This window comes from Triturus cristatus, chromosome 9 (assembly GCF_964204655.1).
Source record: "Triturus cristatus chromosome 9, aTriCri1.1, whole genome shotgun sequence".
In the NCBI taxonomy this organism is placed as follows: Eukaryota; Metazoa; Chordata; class Amphibia; order Caudata; family Salamandridae; genus Triturus; species Triturus cristatus.
In genome coordinates this window covers 620665455-620687945 of record NC_140592.1, presented here as the reverse complement: position 1 = coordinate 620687945, position 22491 = coordinate 620665455, and the positions used below count along the sequence as shown (strand labels likewise).

At 45.8% G+C, this 22491-nt stretch overlaps 1 protein-coding gene across 2 annotated transcripts in view; it reads right to left on the bottom strand.

The window, feature by feature from the left end:
• Positions 1-22491, bottom strand: part of POLR2I (RNA polymerase II subunit I) — a 216763-nt gene that overhangs the window by 186074 nt on the left and 8198 nt on the right. For both annotated transcript variants that reach the window (XM_085625663.1, XM_085625664.1), the window contains exon 2: positions 5836-5890. In XM_085625663.1, the coding sequence (XP_085481789.1) occupies positions 5836-5890 (55 nt within the window). The remainder of the gene's footprint in view (positions 1-5835; positions 5891-22491) is intronic.

Sequence of the window (22491 nt, the reverse complement as noted above, 5' to 3'; positions counted from 1 at the left end):
AATAAAGCACCTATAATCAGGAAGTTTAAAAGTAGCCCTACTAAAGCAATATCACCTGCTATTGAACTTTTTAAATATAATGTTCAATCAGCTACCCTATACGGGGCAGAATTATGGGGCCATGTACCACGAGATTCTTTCTCAGCCCAAGAAAACAGTTTGTTTAGGCAACTTTTAGCGATCCCGGGCTGCACCCCTCTTGTCCCGTTATTTTGGGATTTGAATATACGTCGTTTGGACGACCAAGCCCATTTACGCCCATTACTGTACTGGGTGCGCCTGTGGTCAACCGACGAGCTTGCAGACTACAGAGATGCATTGAAGGAAATAATTCAAATAAAGAATGCTACTCGGCTGGTTTGGTTAGCGTATATTGAAAACTGGTTCACAAAGTTGGGCCTACGCAACTTTTGGACAGATCCTGATTCCCTTACCAATTCTTCCCAAAAATTGCTGAAGGACACATATTGGGACTATATTTATAACTCTGTATTACATAACCCCAAACTTGGATCATTGACCCTTAAATTTTTGAATTTTATATGTGGAAGCAAATTTGAACATTTTATGGATGAAATTGAACCTCCCTTGGCTAAATCACTGTATTTAAAGTATTGCTATGGCATTTTGCAAATTAATCTTGGAACATCTAAGTGGGCGCCCAACAATAACAATAATAAATCTGACCTGTGTAAATTGTGCGATATGGAGGCAAAGGAGGATGAGACCCATGTCCTATTTATATGCCCTGCATATATGCGGGCAAGGATAAAATGGATCAAACCTATCTGTTTAAACTTGGGTCTTCGGCGTGTCCAGGATGGGGAAAGAATATTTAAGGGCGACACATCACAGAGTATAGTATTTAGCCTGAGTCGTTTTTTATTCAATGTTGCGATAATTAGGAAAAGGAATGGTCAAAAAATGTAATGGTATTATCATCATCCCTGGTTCTTAAATTTTTTACTCTTATTTTAAATGGTTGATAAACCAATATTGTGTATAAATTAATTTTTTTAAAACTTTTTATATTGTATATTGTATTATGTATGGATTATTTGTACCCATTAGAAATGCTGCATTTTGTCATAATGATTGCTTTTATATTGTACGGAACTCTTTTATGGTTATTATAACCGAAATAAAGAATTGAATGAATGACTGCAAAAAGAAAACAAGCATTGGCCGCACCCAGTGTTATCACTCAAATACTGAAGATCACTGGTCAAAGCTCAGAGAACAGACTCTGCTACCTGGCCCAGTCCTGAGTTTTGCGGGTGGTTTCCTCCCCCCCCCCTACCTGCGACCGTTGCGGGAATCACCAGTACCCCCCTCTTACATGCGGCCAGTGGGCGGCAAACGCAGTGACTGCCACGGGCAGCACAAGGTCCAGCTACGCCACTGACCTGGCTGAACCTGGGGACAGAAGTACAAAGGGGCTTTGCAATTGCAAAGGCTCATATTGTCAAAGACTGTGCCTTTGTGACCACAAAACGGCCTTTTTATATGTACAGAACCCCAATTGTGCTTCGGCAGCACATTACTGAATCTCAATTTGGGTTTGAGAGTACATACCAAATCTCTATTTAGAAGGTGCGTGTTTAGGGCGCACCTTCCAAACAGCAAAATGTAATGGGAATTCTTCAGGAGAAAAGAATTCTTCAAAAAATGTCTCTCTTTTGTGGAATCAGTGCTGACTATGCCACAAAGAAGATTGCTTAACTTGCTACATCTGATGTTTATAAATCTTTGATTGTATATAATAATGGCTCGTCGTCACTACATTGGTGCTAATATTTCCCCCAAAGATGCTATGTTGGGCACATTTTCATAACGCTTTCTCTAATTAAAGATTTAAGAGTTGGGGACCTGGCCAAGCTGTCGACTAAAATGGCCACGTAGTTGCAGCTCCGCCGGCATCCCCCGTATTCCTAACCCCTCCTGAGCTCCTACATAACTATCCTCACGATTTAGTCCCGAAGAGTATTACTGACCACAGCGGGAAGCAGATTGCCAAGGCGGATGAGACCCAAAAGCCATCTTTACAGCCCCTGCGCAGCCATCAAGCAGCGAAGCCTGAGGAGGTGTGCCTGGGGCCTGCTGTCGAGCCGGACCGCCTGAGGCAGTGCTGGGGAGGGGTGCACTCTACGAGGAGCTGGGACGGTGGGCCTCATTGGAGCCCCGTTGAGGGAGAGGAAGTGGGCGCAGTGCCCTGCAGTGACTGAGGGCTGCACGTGTACAAGCGGTGAGGAGATGGAGGTTGAGCCTACGGAGGGCCCGCTGGCGAAAGAAGGGAGCTGCGAGAACTACCAGCAGCATGGGACTATTGAAGACTTCCGAGGAAAGAGGCGAGTCCGACCCCTATTGTCCACAGAGGCCCCGCGGTGACAGGGACGGCAGGTGAACCTGGGGAGTCGGCCAACCTGGCCGCGAAGGGCCGGCTTAGCGCTGCTCCCTGCTGCTGCCTACCTGCTGCGCCCTCCTCTACGACATTGGGAGGGACCGGGGCCGCTGCAGTGCTCGAGGAACACGCTGGGCCTGTGGCGCCATGGACAGGCGCTGCCTTGATAGACCGCATCAGCCAGACTGCGAGACCGGTTGTGATGCTACCCCTGGCCCTGTGATATCTCTTTTACTTTCTGCACCTGTGCCATCCGCCACAATTACTGAAGCATTGGTGTGCACCTTGATGGGCACCCCCACAGCAATCCAGACACACATATCTTGGACTACTGGCCCACATACCCTCTGGCCGCTTGGGATCATTACCCTGTCATTTTGCCTAATGATCCATGGTGCAGCCGGACAGTGAGGCGTAGACTGGTGACAAATAACTCTCAGTTGCAGACAGGCGGAGAGAGATCACTGAACAGGATCTTGATGAACATACCCCCCTGGGAAAAGTGATATCAGGGGATCTGACTTGCTGCGATGGAAGGGGGAAACCTACTGTGGTCGCACTGGAAAGAGACAAGGTTACTGGTGACGTTGCAAACATCATATCGGGGTATCTGAGCTGCATAAACTGCCTTACAAAATACTGCCCCCACTACGGAATGCAGTAATGGACTCAGGATGTGGCTTAACATGATGCTTCGCCTTAGAACACAACTCCATCACATTGAGGGGGCCCGGCGCGGTGTTGCCACCCCTGGGTGTGGTTACATACAGAACCAGACTGGGCATGTTTGCTTTGTTATGAATGACAATGTTTGTATTGCTTCTATTTTGGGGGGGGGGGTTGTCCTCGGAATACGGAATCTGGGGATGGGAGGGGGAATGGGTTGTTGTCCTATGTTGGAATCCTTTGCAATTACATTAATGTTACTGGAGCAGAGTCTTAAGCCACAACTACATCTGTCACACTACTTATTACACCATGTCGAGGAGCGATAACACAAACCCATTTGCAGACATCACACTGGCAACCTGGGATATTCGGGGACTTGATAACCAGCGTAAAGGCAAAACTGTGTTGCGCTATTTGCAACGCCACCAGGTAGACACAGTATTCCTACAGGAGACACACAGTGGCCTAGGAGGGGACTGCAATTCAAGCCCGGCCCACAACTGATCACATTATACACAGATGATATCATCTTTTATATCTGACACCCAAACTATAACTTGGCACCAATTCTCCGGAAGATAACACGCTCTACGAAATATCTAGGGAAACACATACATAGAGAGAAAGAGCAGATACTGCGGTTTAACTACGGCCCAGTGATGGATAAGCTGGTGGAACAGGTAGAACGTTGGATCAGACTCCCCCCCGTCGATGGCAGGCTGTATAGCCATTAGCAAAATGGCGGACTTGCCCCAATTTCTATACCTTTGCCAAAATATTCCCATACCATTAACAAACTTATTCTTCGCAACGCTTGGTACTACTCTTACAAGACTGGTATGGGGGGCGGGACAAGTAGCCGTGCATAGGATGGGCCATTCTGACCCTCCCATATGATCATGGAGTCTTTGGCGTGCCCAACTTGCATCCTTATTACTTAGTAGCCCAGTGCTACCTTGCGAGACACTGGTACCACCCGGATATTCGTATACCCTACGCCAAACCGGAGGCAGATCTAGCATTCCCTACAGCGATGGCTGCCATAATGCCGGCAGGCCTGTGACATGACCCACAAGACATCCAAACAGTATCTACAACTAGCTTGGCATGGATGAGACTGCTGCGCATGATTGGAGGACACCTGGGGTACTTCCCGGCACTTCCACTAGCTGCCAACCCGAGTGCCCATTACACAGGAAGCGTTGGTCCAATGAACCGTACTCCTTGAAAATGTTTGGGGACCTTTTTCCAGAAGGACATATATTCTTGCGTACTATAGACACGCACTTCCAAAACGCCCCCACCCCCGATAGACCATTTCGTCCTCAGAAGACTACAAGGAGCAATCAGGGCTCAGATTCCAACGTACCCATTAGAACCAGAAGTGTTCCCACCATAGACCATGCTTATAACTGACACAAGTGGGGACCATCTCATCTCTAAACTATATCATGCAAGCCTAGAATTACCCCCCCTCCATCCACAATACCAAGGTACAGGTGGGAGTAGGATTTGGGATACCCTCTGCCAGACCAGAAATGGTATGCATGCTGTGCGCAAATGAAACTAGTGTCCTTGAACCACCAACAAATATTACTACACTTTAAGTTCTCTGGCAAGCATATGCCACCCCCGCTAAACTAAATCGGCTTGACCCCAGCCGTCCAGCCGACTGTCCCGGATGCCATGCGCCTATGGCAGATTTTGCCCATATCACCTGACCATTCAATAAAATAGCATTGTACTAGCGGGACATATTCACGACCATATCCCATATGACACAATTCACTATTGAACCCTCCCCACTGCAGGCACTCTTGGGCTATGGTTAGACTATCCCCAAAACATCCCGCAGATAAGCAGCAGTTGCACAGCTCCTGGCATTAAGGAAACTTGCCATACACTGGGGCAGTAAGCACCCACCCAACAAACACACATGGATCAACAGCCTGATCCACTGCAACACAAATAGCGAGATATACCCAGCTCTACAACCCCCACTTCTAGACCCTGAGATATCTGGCAGCCACTACGATCCTATCTTCTCATGCTAGACCCTGAACCGGATGGGCAAACAAGGCAGAAACCAAAACTCCAGCAGACGGGAACACTATAATGGGATGTCATCACTATGATGTGCTCCATGTTTGCTTTCCCTGAACTTCTTGTAGGTTGTATATATTGCCCAGTGAAATGTGTGTGATGCATGGATATATACATATTCTTTGTGATTATGTATAGGACATTGGCTTATGGACATGACTTTAAAAAAAAAAAATGAATAATAAAGTTTTAAAAAAAGGAGTTAATTCTTGTGTTCTTTCTTGGTGTTCTTTGCATTTTGATTAATTTAATTAAACATGAAACTATAAAATTAAATGTGCAGTTAAAGCCTTAATACTGGAAGCACTATCAAGGAAAACAATGTACAATCATTTTTAAACCCCTAATCACTTTCGGTGCACATGTAATGAAAAAAGAGCAGAAAAAGACTACTAGCCTCGGTTTAAATATTCAAAGCAATAATATTTATAATAAACGTGTTTACAAAATTTTCTCGAATTAAAACATTTCTTTTTGATGTTGTCTTTTAACTGTGTTAAGATTACAAAAGCAAAAATACTTTTTGTTTTCTTTCTAAGTATTAATCAAATATACCCTTTGAACAGTTTTTGTTAAATGTGGTATCAGCAGGACGTTATGTTTCAGAGGCTTTCTAATCTAGAACACTGAAGACTGTACGAAGAAATAGAGGAACAACTTACTGCATAAAGTAGAATTCTGTTTTCTTTATCTTCTTTAGGATACAACATGTTGTTACTGAAATAAAAAGTGAAGTTTATTAAAATGGTAATGGTTAAGCCAATATACAGATTCCAAGATAATAAATACTCAAACTTGAGGCTGTGAGAAATGGCACACCATACTGGAAAACCAGGCACATTGCCTTTTCAAAAAAACTGGCAATATATGCAAAAATAGGAGGAAAAGTTAAATAAAAAAAAATAATTACATCACATCCAATGTGTTCTTAAGCCTTATTCTATGTACTGTGTCCGACTGATGAGTGTCAAGAGATCTGCAAACACTTAGTCTGTAGCAGCATCACCAATTCCTCGCACTGCTACAAGGGGGCTCAAAGCCCATGCTTGTGCAATGAACTCAGAAATGCTTGATTCTTTACTAGGAGCTGAGAAGTACCACAGGCTGTGCCAGAAACTTCAAAATGTCCCAGTCTGTGCAGAAATTTTGGAGATGGATTGCATAATGTGCTCATAATTTACATTTCCTTAAGTATCTTTAAGGTTTGTGGTTTAGCATTAATTTTAAATTATGTTTTGGTACTGCTGAATGTTCTTGCGTGGTCAAATGAAAACATGGATGACATACTCCAGTTTATCCAGTCCTTTATTTTACATTTCTTTGAATGTTAACAACTGTATTCTTTACTCACGGTTTGTATACTGAACAATTCTGGAACTCCGAGAAATAGTTTGATCAGGAAGACAATTACACATCTTTGTGAATTTCTGAAATTAATTCAGAATCACTGACGACATTCTGCAAACAATTGCTGAATGTGATAAAAGGTGTGTGTTCCGAACAGATTTACCATCATTAAAAGATGCATATTCTTATTTGCATGATCAAAATTGCTAACAAACGCTATGCAGAATCCTTAACATGACTGAGTTGAACTGGTTCCGTCAGGATTTAAGGCACTAGAATTGTTCAGGTTTCTTATTATAACGCTTAGATTTAATAAAAATCTTAACAGTACACATAATGTACAGTTATGTGTAAAACACGAATCCTAAACAAAATAATCTGAAAAACAAAGTTACTCTTAAAAATAAAAAATTAAAAAAAATTAAACCCCTATTTTCTTACCTTGCTAACTTCTGTTAGTTGCAAGTACTTTGAATTGCACAATTCATTTACCTTACACATTTTTGTATATATTACATTTTTATAATGAACTGTCAATTGTGCATTAGTTCCCCACAAGCTGTTATTTAAGGCTTGATTCCTGCACTTATATCATTATTCTAAGAAATGGCTTATGCCAGTACCTTTTGTCTTTCAGCAGACTGGAAAAAACAAACCTCGTGGAGCAAAGTCTCTTTTTCTGTTATAGAGCATGCAGGGGATCGTAGCAAGGTCATTTTCAGACCAGGCATGACTGTGCAACTGTTTCCAGACCTACTGCTACCAATTCTTTAAAATATACAGAGAAGCATTCTTCTCCCACCTTTTAACACTGGCTGTTCATGTATCAATCCACTTCTTATGGATTGCTTGCATTGCAATGAAAGAGAGACAGGCAATTTTACAGCTCCAACGTACACCAAATTATCACATTATATTCTGTCTCTTATGAATGCATTACGTACAGAAAACAATCCTTTTTATTTTGTTTTTTCACTGAAGCAAACTTTGTTCATATTTTAATCAGGAATGGTGTGCGAGTCATACATGCATACACGTTATATATATATTCCCTGGGGGGGGGGGGGGGGGGGGGGGGGGGAAACAAAGGTTACAGGGACGTTATAGTTAGGCTTAGTGTTGGAGCCGGCCTCGTGGCGTGGTCCTGTTCCCCCTCGCCAAGCCGCACAAGGACCCCTGCACCTCGGGGCTCCTCCATTTTGGATTGTACGTGACCCCGCTCAACCCGGCCTCGGCCCCAGCAAGCCCCGACATCAAGGCACCAACAACTGGCCAGGGGGTACCACGTGAACACTTCCCCACTCCCGGCGGAGGGCAGTATCGATGGGACCCCCAACTGTCCTCCCACACCTAGGTGCGATCGCCCCACAGCTCTCCTGGGCCTGGCGCCTCTCCTGCTGAGCGTCTGGCCGCTCCCGACCCGGCCTCTCCGCCCCCCCGGGCGCAAGGGTCCGGACATCAAAGGGCTCCAGACCTATATCTGGGGCGACCCTGCAACAGGACAGCAGTTGTATCCCGGAGTCAAGAGCCCTGCTGATCGGATCGCGGCTGACCCTACGGAGAAAGACTCATCCTGGAACCACGCTCTGAGCCCTGCTGACTACGTCGCGGCTCCACCGTGCTTAAAGACCTTCACGAACCTTTGGGGCCCTGCTGACGCTGTCGCGGCCCGACCTTGTTGAACTTGCCATCAGAGCCCGGCTGACCTCGTCGCGGCTCGACCGAAGCGGACCTACCACCGGAGCCCTGCTGACTGTGTCGCGGCTCGACCCAAGCGGAACTACCACCCGAGCCCTGCAGACACCGTCGCGGCTCTCCACGTCCGAGCTGCTTTGAGACCAGCACCTGCCGCTCCGATCCCCGGAGCCACCTTCGGCCTAACGCAAGGTCTGGCGCAGAGCTTCCCCGTACCAGGCTGGTACTAAGACTGTCCCGCTACCCTGTCCCTACAAAGACATTGAGACTCTTTCTGGATCTCTCGATCCCCCTGTAAATATTTTGAATGTGCTACTATTGATAAAGTACCTAGATAAGCAACTGATACGGAGTCCTCTGTGGTGGTGTTACTGGGCCTAGTACGATCATAGGAGAAAGACCTCTCCTAGGAGGCTTCTCAGCGGCGCTCGGCTATAACTTTGCGGCAGGAAGGTGCCCCGGAGTGGGCCCCCTGACTCCCCGGTGGTCCTCCCTCCAACACTTAGTTACCTGAGCTAGCTAAAACTTATGCCCCCGCATAGGCTGTACAGGTTCTGTTTGTCCCGCCCGATGAGAAAGCTGTGTTCACTGTATTCTTCGACAAACTAGTTTTCTGTCAACAGACATTCAAAGCTTGTTAATCTCTGGTCACGTTTGCTGGGCATTCAAAGACGAAGGTCAAATATCATTCGCTGTCTTATCCTTCTGAGTGGTCCCTTTCTGTAAACAGGAATGTAAATCTTGTTCTTATCTTGTCACTTTTCCTGTGCGATCAGACTTCAAAGTGAAAGCGTTTATAGGAAAAAGGAACGTATGTAATTTTTTTTGCAGTGTTGTAAAGCGCTTGAGTTTACATTATTTAAGCAGGGGTGGCTCCTCTGCTATGGCGGAGGAGTGTCGTCCCACTGCTTTTAAGAAGTGGGAAGTAGAAACCTGAAATGATAACTTTGCATTATTATCATTTTAGTTCTGCTTCCTGCTGCTTTGCGGGAGGGTGGGTGGGCTGCTCTGCTCTTTGAGCAGGGGCGGAGTGGTTTGGCCACTCAAGGTCGCCTGTTTGGTCAGCCCTCTCGGGCTGCCCAAACCAGTCATGCACACTTACCCTTCTCCTTGCAGGCTGCATTGAAGCCTGCATGGAGAAAAAGCCCGGGCCCCCATTCCCTGGTTGAGCGCCAAACCAGGATGCTCAAAGGCAATCACAACGCTGCTACAGCATAGTGATTGGTTAGGGGAGTCTGGGTGCTCACCAAACAACGCTGCACTTCAGCATTCTGATTGGTTAGTGGGCACTAAGTGACACTAACACCAGGAGCTTTCCTCCCACAACCTTGTGGCCTGCTCGTGAGCAGCCACCAATCGGAGGCCTCCTATCTCCCATTGGACAACATTGGGCCTAAGCACTCTGCACCCAGCCGTCCTAGGGCCGCTGAGGGTGCTTTGAGAGAGCATACTTGACCCTGGGGGAACCCTTGTTCTAACCCAAGAATACCAACTCCCACAACAAAGTGCTTACCTGTTAACCAATAACTTCATTTCTCTCTCTGTAGGAATACATTGACTGTTTTTCCTTGAAAAATGTTCTTAGTGTGGAGTTGGTTTTGTATGAAACTTTGAAAAACTGCAAAGAACTAAGAATTGCTTTCTTACCTTTTCTCTAGGAAATGTCCAAGTGTGATATCTATGTGAATCACACTGAGTAGAAAAAGAAATCCAGAAAGTAATCAAAAGTATTCCAACAGTAAATTCCATTGTATTGAAAAGATTTACAAACCTGTAACAAAGTCATTTTGATTCAGCTTGCTTGTATTGTTCAACATGCCTTAAAAATGTCAAATACACTTACCTGTGCCAGGCTTGCTTGGTTCTAGGAAATAAATATAACTAAATAATATTTTTAAACAAATCAAATTGGTCTGAGTTTAGTCTTTGAGTGTGTGACATCATTTGCTGATTGAGTGTGTACAACAAATGTTCAACACTACCCTTTGATAAAGCCTTACTGCTCACCCAGACTACCACAAATAGAGAGTAAAGTGCTATCTACCTTTACCTCTCCCTACCTTTGGGGTTCCACTGGACTCTGTGCACACTATACCTCATTTTGGTATAGTATATACACAGCCAGCTTCCTACAGACTCCATAGGCCCGTATACATGTATGCTCACATGCACTGTGCAGTGCATCAGAGCACGCACAAAGTACCTGTTAAACACTGTAACAATAGCAATTATAGCACTTGCTGAAGTAGCGGCTTTTAAGCACCACATATACAAAACATGCATGCATATTTTTCACCACGTGTTGGTTTTAAGTTTTAATCTGATGTTTTGCTATTTTAATTTTGCTACAAAACATGCATGCAAATATTTTGCTTTGCCAAACATGCATTTTATTACACAGATTTTCCAGTCAGACTGCTAAGAGGAGCTTTTTGCCAAGGACAAATTGGGAGGTCAGGAGTAAATAACACTAGGTGTGAGAATTCAGCCAACAAATTATTAATAAGTAATAAAGTCACCACCATTGGCAGGTGATTTTAATACTTACACAGCGCGATGATTACCTAGAGGCTTCTTTGCTTGATGTAAAAAAAACAAAGAAAACCAGCATAAGCAAAGCCAATTTGTCTGGCCTGTGCTAGATCTATTGACTTTGTCAATGTTTCTTTCGCCATACTGTACAGAAGCGCCGGCTTCAGTGCAGCATGGCTGAAAGTAAAAAAAAAAGATAAATGATAAAAGCGCGCTATGACACTGTCACCACTGACAGTCATACAGCTTATTTTCTTTACTTTCAGCCATGTTGTAACATGACTAACAAACTTTGGCAAAGCTAATAGATCTCACATAGGCGAGACCCATTTGTTTTGCCAATGCTTGTTTTCTTTGCCCCCCCCCCCCCCTTGACTAAACGCTGCCAAACGTTCAATCTTTCACCAGTGTAACAGGTGCAATAAGTCTGCAACGTTTTGCAAAGATTCGTCAAAATGAAGTAAAGTTATTAAGGGCCAAAAATGGAAGGAAGGAAGGGATGGATATACCAAAAGTTACAGGGATGTTATAGTTAGGCTCAGATTTCACTCGTACAAAACCAGTAAAATTCAGCAATTATAGTTACCTGAGAACTATAACTTACGCCCCCGCAATGCACTGCTTATGACCTAACATACTACATCACTCATGACATGGTCAGTGACATCACTCATGACATCACTTCAAAACATCATCCACAGAAGCACTCACTCACTGACTCATCACACCCTATACAAACTCTCATAAACCCACTCACACAACCACACACATACCCATTCACAGACCCATAAAACTACTCACACAACCACTCATCCATAAAGCCACTCACACACCCACTCCATCACCCATACACTGTACGAGAGAAATGTGAACCTCACTATAACGTCCCTGTAGCCTTTGTTTTTTTTAGTGAATTTCTAAGTTTTTTTTTAAATATTGCTTCCCAACTATAACACCCTGTAACCTTTGGTTTTTTCAGTGAATTTATAAAGCTTTTTGAATGTTATTACCCAACTGTAACCATTAACCTTCAACACTAAGTGAGTGCATGAGTGTCTACATGGGTCTGTGTGTGTTCTCTATATTGTAATTATATTTGATGTCCCATTTTTTTATATTTTGTGCTTCTGTCCTCGCTTTAACACTAATTGCCATTTTCATTTGCACTGTCCTCATAGATGGTGAGTCACATTATTTTCTTGGTAGTCATTTTAACAAATTCATGGTTCTTGCAGAAGTTTTTGAATTAAGCCTCATCAAGGGTTTAAGAAAACAGGGTATGAAAAGTGACCGTCGCTTTTTTTTACCTCCAGTTGTTTATATTTTATAAAATGCTTACTTTTTGAAAAAAAGATTCCAGAACTTTGCTCTTGCTCCTCATTGTCACCACAGGGTCCCTTACATTAACCACCATAAAACAGTGCTGCCCGCCAGGGCTAACACACTGATGACCAGATTCAGAGATCAATAGTGAACTTCGGAGCTAGTGAAACACACTGTACCTCTCCCTGTGCAACCAGCTCACCTGGTATCAGTTGTGGTGCATGCAGGTTCTGGCGTGAAGAAGTAGGGTGCTTTTCTAGTGTGTGGTGATATGGACTGCCCCAGTAATGTGCTCTTTTTAGACAGTGACCAGCACAGGGGTTGATAGGGACAAGGACACAAATTGCAGCTGGGTCATTCTCTGGCAGCTGACCAATTCTGCAAGTGCATGTGACAGTTCTTACACTTTTGCAAATTGTCTGTTGAAGGTCACATCTGTCCAGCTGCAGTTTGCCCTGCCCATAGCTAGCAGTCGCCACTAGAGGGGGGCCACGTGCCCCCCTCCCCTGCCGGTTTGATTTTAGCCCCAGGGCCTCGCCTTAATTGAATGAGGGAGGTGGGCTGTGTGGTGCGCTTCCCGGGCCAATTTCGGTCTTGGAGACCCCATCCCCCGGGCCCAGCCTTCAAATGATGGGTGCCTTGGAGCCCACCCAGTCACCACAGTTGGGGACCGCAGGGGGAGCCTGAATGCCCCCGCTGTCCCTGCCGGCACCCTGCCAACTGCGGGAAACAGCACTGCTTTTACACACAGGGAGCTGCTAAGCATACAGCACCCTCTGGGTGAGAGCAATCCTTTCATCTGGTTCCATGCCTGCTTCACAGCGGGCTGGGAAACAGAAGAAAAATCTGCTCTCAGCAAACTGGGGGACTTGGTTTCACAGCTCTCGCTTGCTGGGAGCGGAGTTTGTGTTTGCTCTGACTTGATGGCAGCTGTCAAAGCTCCTGCCAAGACAGAGCAAACAACTATGTCCCGAGGGTAGGCACCCCGAAAGATAGCTGGAGCAGGCCCTGAGGGGTTGAAGTCCTCAGGGCCATATATGGCTCCAGGGGGGTTGTTAACAGGCCAGCCCCAGGAAGGTGGTTGTCCCCGGGCCATATATTGCCCAGGAGGGGGGGACTTTACAAATGTTAGTTTGGCCCCGGCGGTGGTGGCACCCAGGGCAGTCCACGAAGACCCGGGGGATGGGTTCACCAGGCCCCCAATTTCTTTCTATTTGACCATGTGGAGGTGGTGGTCGCCAGGACCCGGGTGTAGGGGGTCCACATGGCCTCCTAGCACAATTTTTATTTTGAAGCCCTGGAGAGGAGGTGATCCCCTGGCCCGGGGGGGGGGGGGGCCTGCCCCCATACAATTTTCAAAATTAAAGCCCTGGGGAGGAGGTGGTGATCTCAGCAGCCGGTGGCATCCACAGGCCCCCCGTAATGAAAACATAAGCCATGGGAAGGTGGTGGTGGTGGTCGCGGGGCATAAAAATGCACATGAAAGAGGGCCATGTGCTCCCCCTCCTTTAATTTAATAAAGCGGGCATGCATCCGGGACCTGGCCCACCTTGGGGCTTAATTTGTTTATCAAATTTGCCAAAAATACATGTATCCATCCACGACTTCAAGGCAAAATTGAAAAAAAATGATGTTTTTAAACCTCAGCGGGGTTTCTGTGGGACGCCACCAACACACCTAGCGGGTCAGGGTGTTCCTACCCTGCCCTCTTTTTTAATTTTAATGTTTTTTTGTGGGACTCGGCTGAAGCAGAGTCCCAAAATGGCTGCCAACACTTCCTGACTGAAGCGTTGACAGCCAATCAGATTTCAGCATGGAAATTGTCGGATCCGCACCCCTAGGATGGAGATATACATTATATATAAAATGAAAGCAATTAGCTAGTTTAAGTTGCAATGCATGGAAACGCAGACATGCACCAATCTAGTTTGCATGTGTGGGTACATTAAGCCAGACCTAGTGGCATTTCCATTGTTTGTTTGACTAGTATTGTCTTAATTCCATTACCTCAATAAAATGAAAGAATACTGCCCCTCAAAAGCATCATCTACAGTTCTATTTTTTTTATAGCCACTAGTTAAAAATCTGTTGCTAGCCTCTGGTTGTTGTTTTGAGAACCCAGAGGCCAAACACCTGTTGCAGTGCACATAGGAATCAAACCAGACAGCCAACAATATATTTTCTTCTCCTACCAGTAAACTGACTGGTTGTTTTAAAAGTCAAGTAAGGCTAACCATGATGGATCGCTCATGACGACTTTGTTTACTACATAATAAATATCATAAAATATGACATTTCTCCAATCTTTATTGTCAAACTCACAATTATCGACATCAAAATGTAATGAAATTGCCTAATATTAGAAATAAATTAAATGGAATGAATCTATATATTTTAATAAGCAATAACTCTAAACTTGATAAGACGCTGCTTGTATACACACAAGCAAATAGTATTGTTCTTCGTGACAACGTTCAGGCGAATTACATTTCCACTGTGAATACAAATGTAACCTCAGACTGGGAACATGTATTTTCTCTCCTTTTTGGGTCGAGCCTAGGCAGCGCATGCGCTCTCTTTTGAGTCATGCTGAATCTGCTCTATGGAGTTCAAGCACACCCACCATCTGTCATCGGTTCTTTTATGTGCCATTTGGAACTCCTTGGTTTTCCATGGTGCATAGCTTACATTTGTCCCACCTCTTGTTGTGTTGTTGATGCACATGGCTATTGGCCCTATTATGTGTAGGCTTTCACCTCTGGCCATCTAGGTTCGTTTTGGCGGACTATCTGATTCTTTTGCCTCAGCTGTTGTGTTATTCTGCTGCCGTTGTTCCTCCCAACTCCTCCCATGACACTGCATGCCCCACCCTTGTGCCCAATGCCCCGTCCCATTTTTAGGTCTTGGCCCGACGCTGCTCTCGTCATACAAAGGCTTCTTGGAATTGATACGATTCCAGAAGCCCTGTCCCAGCTCCACCTTCAGTTTTTATTTGTGCGCGTCGTTTGGCATCATGAATTATGCCAAAGGCAGTGCAATGATTGCACCGAAGGCATGTCAATCGCTGCTTGTTGCCACCCAGTCTCCTTTTAGCCACGCCCCCTGGGATTTGATCTTTTACTGGCGGCGCGACACTCTCTCCTTCATTAGTCATTGTAGGCACTTTTTTTTTCCCCATTAAGGAGAAAGATTTTCCGCAATGGCGACAGTTTGTTCACAATGGCGATAGCTTGTTTCCCTGGTGTTTGGAGTTGCGGAGGGCACACAAGGAGAGATGCTCCTGGGGTGGGCAGGGAGAGCTAATGACAAACACATGGGCTGCCCGGAGGTGCACGCCTCGTCTCATTCTAGGGCAGGGGTCTTCAAACTGTGGGGCGCGACCCCCAGGGGGGCCGTGGAGTGATGCAAAGGGGGTCGCGCCTTCCCAGTCACACTTCTGCCCAGGCCCAAGGGCTTCAGCCCCCCCCCCCACACTTCCCCCGTCCTGTGTCTCAGCCCGGGCTGCTGCAGTGAAACTTGAGCTGCTGGGGGCTCAGCTGGGCAGTGTCTGGATTCCTATCTCCGGCACCGTGTTTTTTCACAGGTCTTTAAAGACCATTTGCATTTTAACATGCCTTTGTAAACTGGTTACAGAGGCTTAGGTTTTTTTGCTGGTTCCAGTACCCCCTGGGTCCCCACTGTGCCTATTCCTTACATTTGGATTTTACATTCACTGCCGTAGTGTGAGAATGCATTTCATGGAAAGGAATACAAAGTTGGCTTCCTGGGGGCGCCGTGTGTGAAAGTTTATTATGCTTTTGAAGCACCTGCTGCAGCGTTTCTTTCGCCCCGGCAATTACCAGGCCTCACATAAATGTCAAGAAAACTCGTGTGATTAATTATCTTCCTGAAGAGAGATCAAAATTTTGTATAGTTGAGGTTTTGACTTAGGTGAAGTTTGTGCAGTGGGTTAATATGCCTGCTGCAAAGAACGTGTACCAAGTAGATTAGAGTGCGTATGATGTGAAGAGATCAGCAGGTGACTGCTTTCAAAAGAGACATCCTTTTGTTACTTGCAATTTATAACTTAAAGTCCTAATATTCAACAGTGAGCTATTAACTTTCATCCTAGAACAGCATGCACACTACAAAGAATACATTTTAGACCATTGATTAATGTTGCAAAAAGGGTTAATTTGGCTAGAAATCAATTCTTATTATTAAAGGAAACTCCCAACTCTGCTGTTTCTTTTTCGACTCTGCGTTTGTGCTTCTCCACACCAAGCACTCTTGAACTATACTGCCTACCAGTATGGATGACATGTGACTCCTACACTTTCAGTCCTTTGGCTTATGTAACATTTCCTATACACTGATTTACACACTTATGATTGATTGTCTCTGTGTAATGTGTGTGTGATGCAAAGTGCTCGGACACCCTACACTGGTATGAGTGGCCCTATATAACTAATTCAATGCATCTGAGAGTGTGGGGTTATGGAGACTTGGTCACTGTTAAAGGGTGCTAGTGAGAGAATCCGTGGTGGGGGTGGTCATTGGGGGGGCACCAACAAACATTGTCGCACAGGGCACCGCCAGCACTAAAGCCGGCCCTGGGAAGTATGCACAGATAAGCGCTGAAAATACCGCTTTAGGTGACTGCTTTTTTTTGTACCGACTGGGCCATCAAAATAATCTGCTGGCAACCCTAACCATAGGACTGGAAGTTTGTTGCAGGATCAGCACATTATTTATTTCCTTCACCCTCGATCCCCGATTAATGCCGCAATAGTTTAACTTAGATCTTAAAGTCTACGCCCCCGTCAATAACATGCTGAGTTACTTCATGGGTCTGGGAATGCACCCTGCATTCAGACAACTCATTCCTCATTCTCGCCCTTTATTGTCACGCTCACCTTGCACTCACAGTGATCACAATGCACTCACACTGATCACCATGCACTTGCACCATTCACCCGCTCACCTTGCACTCACAGTGATCACTCTGCACTCAAAATGCACTTGTCCTGCTCACACTATACCTCAACCTGCAGTCACACGAGTACACTACTCATCCTGCACTCGTGACACTTCACTCACCCGTCCCCGTCACTACTCAATATGCAACTCACTCAAACAAGCCCATCAGTAATCATACATTCATTCATCCCATTCTGAACTTGCATCCGCACCCAAAATGAGAGAGGACAGCAAGGGAGTGAGAGAATTTGATTGAAGAGGTCAGGGATGAGGAGAAATGTGAATTGCCGAAGAGAAGTGTGGACACGCAAGAAGTGAGTGTGATCCAAAGGTGAGGGCTTCTGTTAGAACAAAGGGGAGATGTGAAAGAGGAATGGGGGGACTGGAGAGGTGTAAGATACAAATAGACAAAAATTTGAATGAAGAGACGAGGTGAATGAGAAGTGCTGAGGGGCACGGGAGGTGACAGGGTCAGAGAGGCCATGAGATAAATGTGAGAGACTGTTAGAGATGAGGGCAGTGAAAGGACAGAATGGCAAGAGGTGATTAAAGGTGAAGTGAGAGGTTGAATGGGGAGAGTTCAGAAGTTGTAAAAAGGGGTGAAATGACCTGCAAAGTGAGAGAGGGATCCGGGGTGAGGAGAGAGGGATGGAAGGGAGGGGGTGAGAGGAAAGCTGCATGGGTAAACGGCTTAACTCTACACAAAACCGCCAGGGTTTTAAGGGACCCCTGCTTCTTCCGGTCAGGGCCAGGTGAGCTTCTAATGTGGCAGCACGTATTGCTGCAGAGTGGAAGGCCCTTCACAAAGGTTGACTTGAAATCTTTCTGATGATAATTGCTGTATTTTGGTTATAAATGGGTACTGATTGGGTGAAATCTTTCCTCAGCGTTACTGTGTGTAACAAATATCAAAATAATGAAGCAATGCTATCCCAAAATACGCGGCATCACATAACCTCATTTACATTTTCATCCCACGCAATTTAGTCAACAGGTTTAAACATTTTTGTCAGGAGGGGGTCCTTACGCCTCAAAATGTTGACAGGGGGGTCTCGGCATCCAAAAGTTTGAAGACCTCTGTTCTAGGGGGCTGCTTTTGTGGCGAAATGGGTCACCGTCTGCTCATTTTTAGGCGAAGTTGTGGGACCACATATGGGACGTGTGAGGCCACTGTACCGGACTCCCTGTCCGTAGAAACCCCCATCTCATCACACTTACACTAGGGCTTCTTTGACGTAGGTTGCACGGCTGTTGATAGAGACGTCTCCGTTTGCTTCTTTTTAAACTGCATTTTCTTCAGATAGCAAATCGTGATTTTGCCTCGGTGACTGCATTAACAGCTTTATTTTGCGAACGCGGGCATTTGTTTTTGGGCGAGTGGCTTTTGCAACAACGGGGAGTGCCGGTTGGAATAGGATTATTTTTTGGGGAGGTCTGCAGACAGGGAACATCTCACTTGGTGCGTTATCCGCCCCCATCCCCTTGGCGTGGTGCACATTATAGTTTTGGGGGGAGGTGGGGAGTGGTACTTATCCGAAATCCGGGCTGCTGAAGGTGCCGGAGAACCCTTGTGTTATGCCGTGTGGGCCACCCCATGCTAGTGTTACAAGGAGGGGGGTCCCTCACTGTAGCCCTGTGTGTGCCGACTTGTTGGTATGCCGGAAGGACACAAGAGAATAAATGGGGTCGTGACCAGAAGATCCAGGTCAGACCGAGAATCCAACACATCTGTGTGTGTGTTACTTCTATGCCTAGCTGCCCTCCTTCACTGTATACTATCCATACGGTCAGTGAGCCCCCACTCACCTCCATAACAGAACACCTTGAATGAGCGGGACACACGGGAGTCGGTGCGGAAGGAGCAGGTAGGTCCGGGCTTTGGTCGGGGGGTGGGTGGACACTGTGTTGTCTGTTGGTGATGCTGTGGGGTGAGGGCAGTGAAGGAACACAAAGAACGCTGACGAAGAAGCTGTGGGGTATCTGCCGGGGAAGGCAGCCGAGAGGTGGGGGGGTGGGTGAGGGGAAAGAGGCGAAGCGCCACGCCAGGCACCGGGTGAGGGGCAGCGTGGAGGCGCTACCCCCTGTGAAATGGCTGATAGAAAAGGCAGATAAACATGTAGTGTATGAACATCCGGGAAATTGGTGGGTTACGCCGAGCATGAGCTTGGCGGCTAGGAGATGGGTATGGGGGTATACCAGTTCACGTGCAAACAGCAGGGTGGCAGTGGGCAGCAGTTACGTGTTTCTGGTTAGGTAGCTGTTATAGTCACGGGGAGGGGGGTACATGGATTCGTAAATGGGCTCTTCTGAAGGTGAGTGACCTCTAGGCAGTAGGCGATGAGGGGTGGATAGGGTGCTTGCTGCAACAATACACCGATAATGTGGCATGACTAGGGGGTGCACAGCTTGTGACGAACAGTCAGGTGCAGGGGTGCACACATTACAAATAATGGACATGAATTGCATGGGTTTACAGGTGATCGGGGTGGGCAGGGGCCGTGCGCATGCATCTAAGGTAGGGATGGCGATGGACTAGGGCTGCAGGGGTGCTCAGCTTCAGATGGATGGACATGTGCATTGGGGCAAACATCACAAGCAATTGACAGGAATTGCATGGGTTTACAGGTGATGAGGGATGGGCAGAGGTCGTGCACGCCTGCATAGGTGAGCTATAGGGCTGGGTAGTACCTTCATGGGTGCACAACGTTTTATGACTGGGCAGGTGCATGGTTGCACTGATAACAAGCAGTGGGCAGGCTGCTTGCTACATGTGAGCAGGAGACTGACTGGGTATGCAACTCCTGCACAATAAACCGAGATGCATCTGCCTCACTTTCATTGTAGTGAATGGGGCCACATTGTTGCACATGGCTTGGGAAAATTGAAAGTGGGCTGCATGTGTGCACATATATGTAAATTTATTTATTTATTATAAGGTTTTCTATAGCGCTAGCTAGACCCAGGGTTATTAGAGCACTTTACAGGAATGTGATGAGGTACAGTATTAAAAAAAACAATTTGAATAAAACAAGAGCCAATATCACAAGCATTAAAAATGCAATATAGCTCGCCTTTCATTAAGTTAAAGCCATTTGCTTTGCTATACAATACCATTATCAAAGCAAATGGCTTTAACTTAATCAAAGGCGAGACCTATTGTATTTTCAATGCTTATTATTGTTGATTTAGTATCCTGTCCCGCTTTTCCCTCAATGGCCATAGTCTTGTATATTTTTGGGGGCGTATAGAGTAACTCTGGAGGGAAGAGTCACGGACACCCCATCTGGCAATCCCCGCCGCACTCAACAGAGATCACAGCTGTGGCATTCTTCATGTTGCTGCCTCAGCGCGTTTGAAGTGTTGTCAGTCAACCCACCCCCATTTTTTCTTTCCAATTTCGCGTCGTACAGAAGCTCAGGCCCGAAACAATCAAAATTACACATTCCTTTTGGGGTTGTTTCTTGGGGTGTTCATTAACACACGTCACTGAACAGCCCCCACATCTCCCTCTCTAAAAGGGGCGTCTCTGACGCTGGTGCACACACATGTGACCTGAGGAATTTCGATTTCTGATCGCGATCGAATCGACCCGCCATTTTGTGCTCCGCCGCCATTTTGTGTTGCCATCACTCAGGCAGCACGGCGAGCAAAGTCTATTTCTGCTTTTTCCGCAACCTGGTGTCGAAATACGCTTTCTGCCTCTATTTACAAAGCTGGTGTTAGGACTGACCAAGTACACTAATCCCTGTCTGGCTTTCCTAATCCCCGTCTCAACTATCTGTTGATTCACACCATTCTTTCCTGACTTTATCTTATCCTCTGGCCTTCACTGTCTTCTGCTAGCATTCTCTCGTTTCACAACTGTCCTCCAACACACACAAACGTATCTCGCCACCTGCAAGTTAGTTATGAGTCTGTTAATGAATTAGCTTGAGGGAGGGGTGACAAACATAGTTGGAGGAGAGGTTTCTTCGAGTCATCTGACTCTTGTTTTCCAATCTCTCCTATTGGTTCTATCCTGTTTTCCAACTTTCCTTATTGGCTCTTTCTTGTGTGTTCTGGGAGTGCTTTTTGTTAATGTATATGAACCTTATATAGTATAAAACCCTGTGCACCACAGAGTGAAGTGGCAGTCTCCTGAGAACCTACTTTGTGTACTTCTAGGATAACTGTACTAGCTGCAGCTAAATAAATCTGATCTTCTAACGCCGACAGAGTGTCCCGTGTCTCTGTGTAGCTGAGCAGGAAAACTCTGGAGACTTGGGCGTACCCTGCGCCGCCAGACCCAAAAGGTTCTGGTTCTTCAGACCTGCCTATTGATTTTGGCCCTGCAAATGGGAGGTGTGGTCCGAGTTTTAGTGTTGGGTTTCTTACATAGTATACAAATATTTCTGGAACCGAATACTACATTCTCGTCGGAAATGTTTTCATTAACAGAAGGAAATGAAACTTTTAGTTTCAAGACAGTCAGAGAATCATTTGAATTAAACTGGAGCAAAGTGTGAATTATTTGTAAAATGAGCGAGTGTTCTCGCAAAAGCTCACTTAGGCATGTGTGTTAACTATAGTTCCTGAAGCTTGCTTTTCCGGTTCGAGATAGAGAGTCCTTTAATGCGCCTCTTAGGTCTCGCCTGACCCAGCGCATGCGCTGGTCTGGCGAGACATTTTGTGAGGACTCCAAAAAGTGCTACCAGGCCAGCCTAGAGCTACAGTGCATGTGCGCAGGCGCGCGCGTCGTGCTTTACCGCGATTACTCTCACTTTCGCGGCCGCTTTGAAGTTCTCCGTGAGGCTTCAATAGATTGCAACAGTTAAAACAAGCATTGGCATAGCCAATAGGTCTCGCTTTTGGGACCTTATAAGTATTTAGTTATGCAACTGTTGCTTGGCTAAACACTTATAAGGTCCCAAAGGCGAGACCTATTGGCTATGCCTTTATTTTTGCGCTGGGAGTAGTAATACATTCATATTTGCAAATTATACTCACCTCAATAGCTTCAATAAAATCTGATTTCTTCTGCATTAGAAATGGGAAAAACCTAATTTGTATGGCATTTTTCCTCCTATTTATGCTACAAATTGTACATGGGTGACCAAGTTATTAAAGGGGGAAAATGTTTTTTTCTATAACGTGTTGTTTCTAAAACTGCCTTTGTAATATGTATCAAATGCCACCAACTCGGTCTTTCCTATCTATTGCTCCTTCTGTTAACCCCTGATAAGTCGATAGTACCTATTACGCTCTAGAGGGGCTGTGGTGCAAAAGTGTTTCACTAATCCAATAAAACATAACATCTGCAATAGATCGTTATAATTCTCGTCATGGCATCCTTCCGAGCTAGTTTTATTTGCAGTCCTCGTCCTAGCAACACGCCAATGCTGTGACAACATGGATCCTGCTGTTCTCTTTGTCTTTTGTGATTAGGATCACATTTAGGGGATTCATACAAATGAACTAAGCTA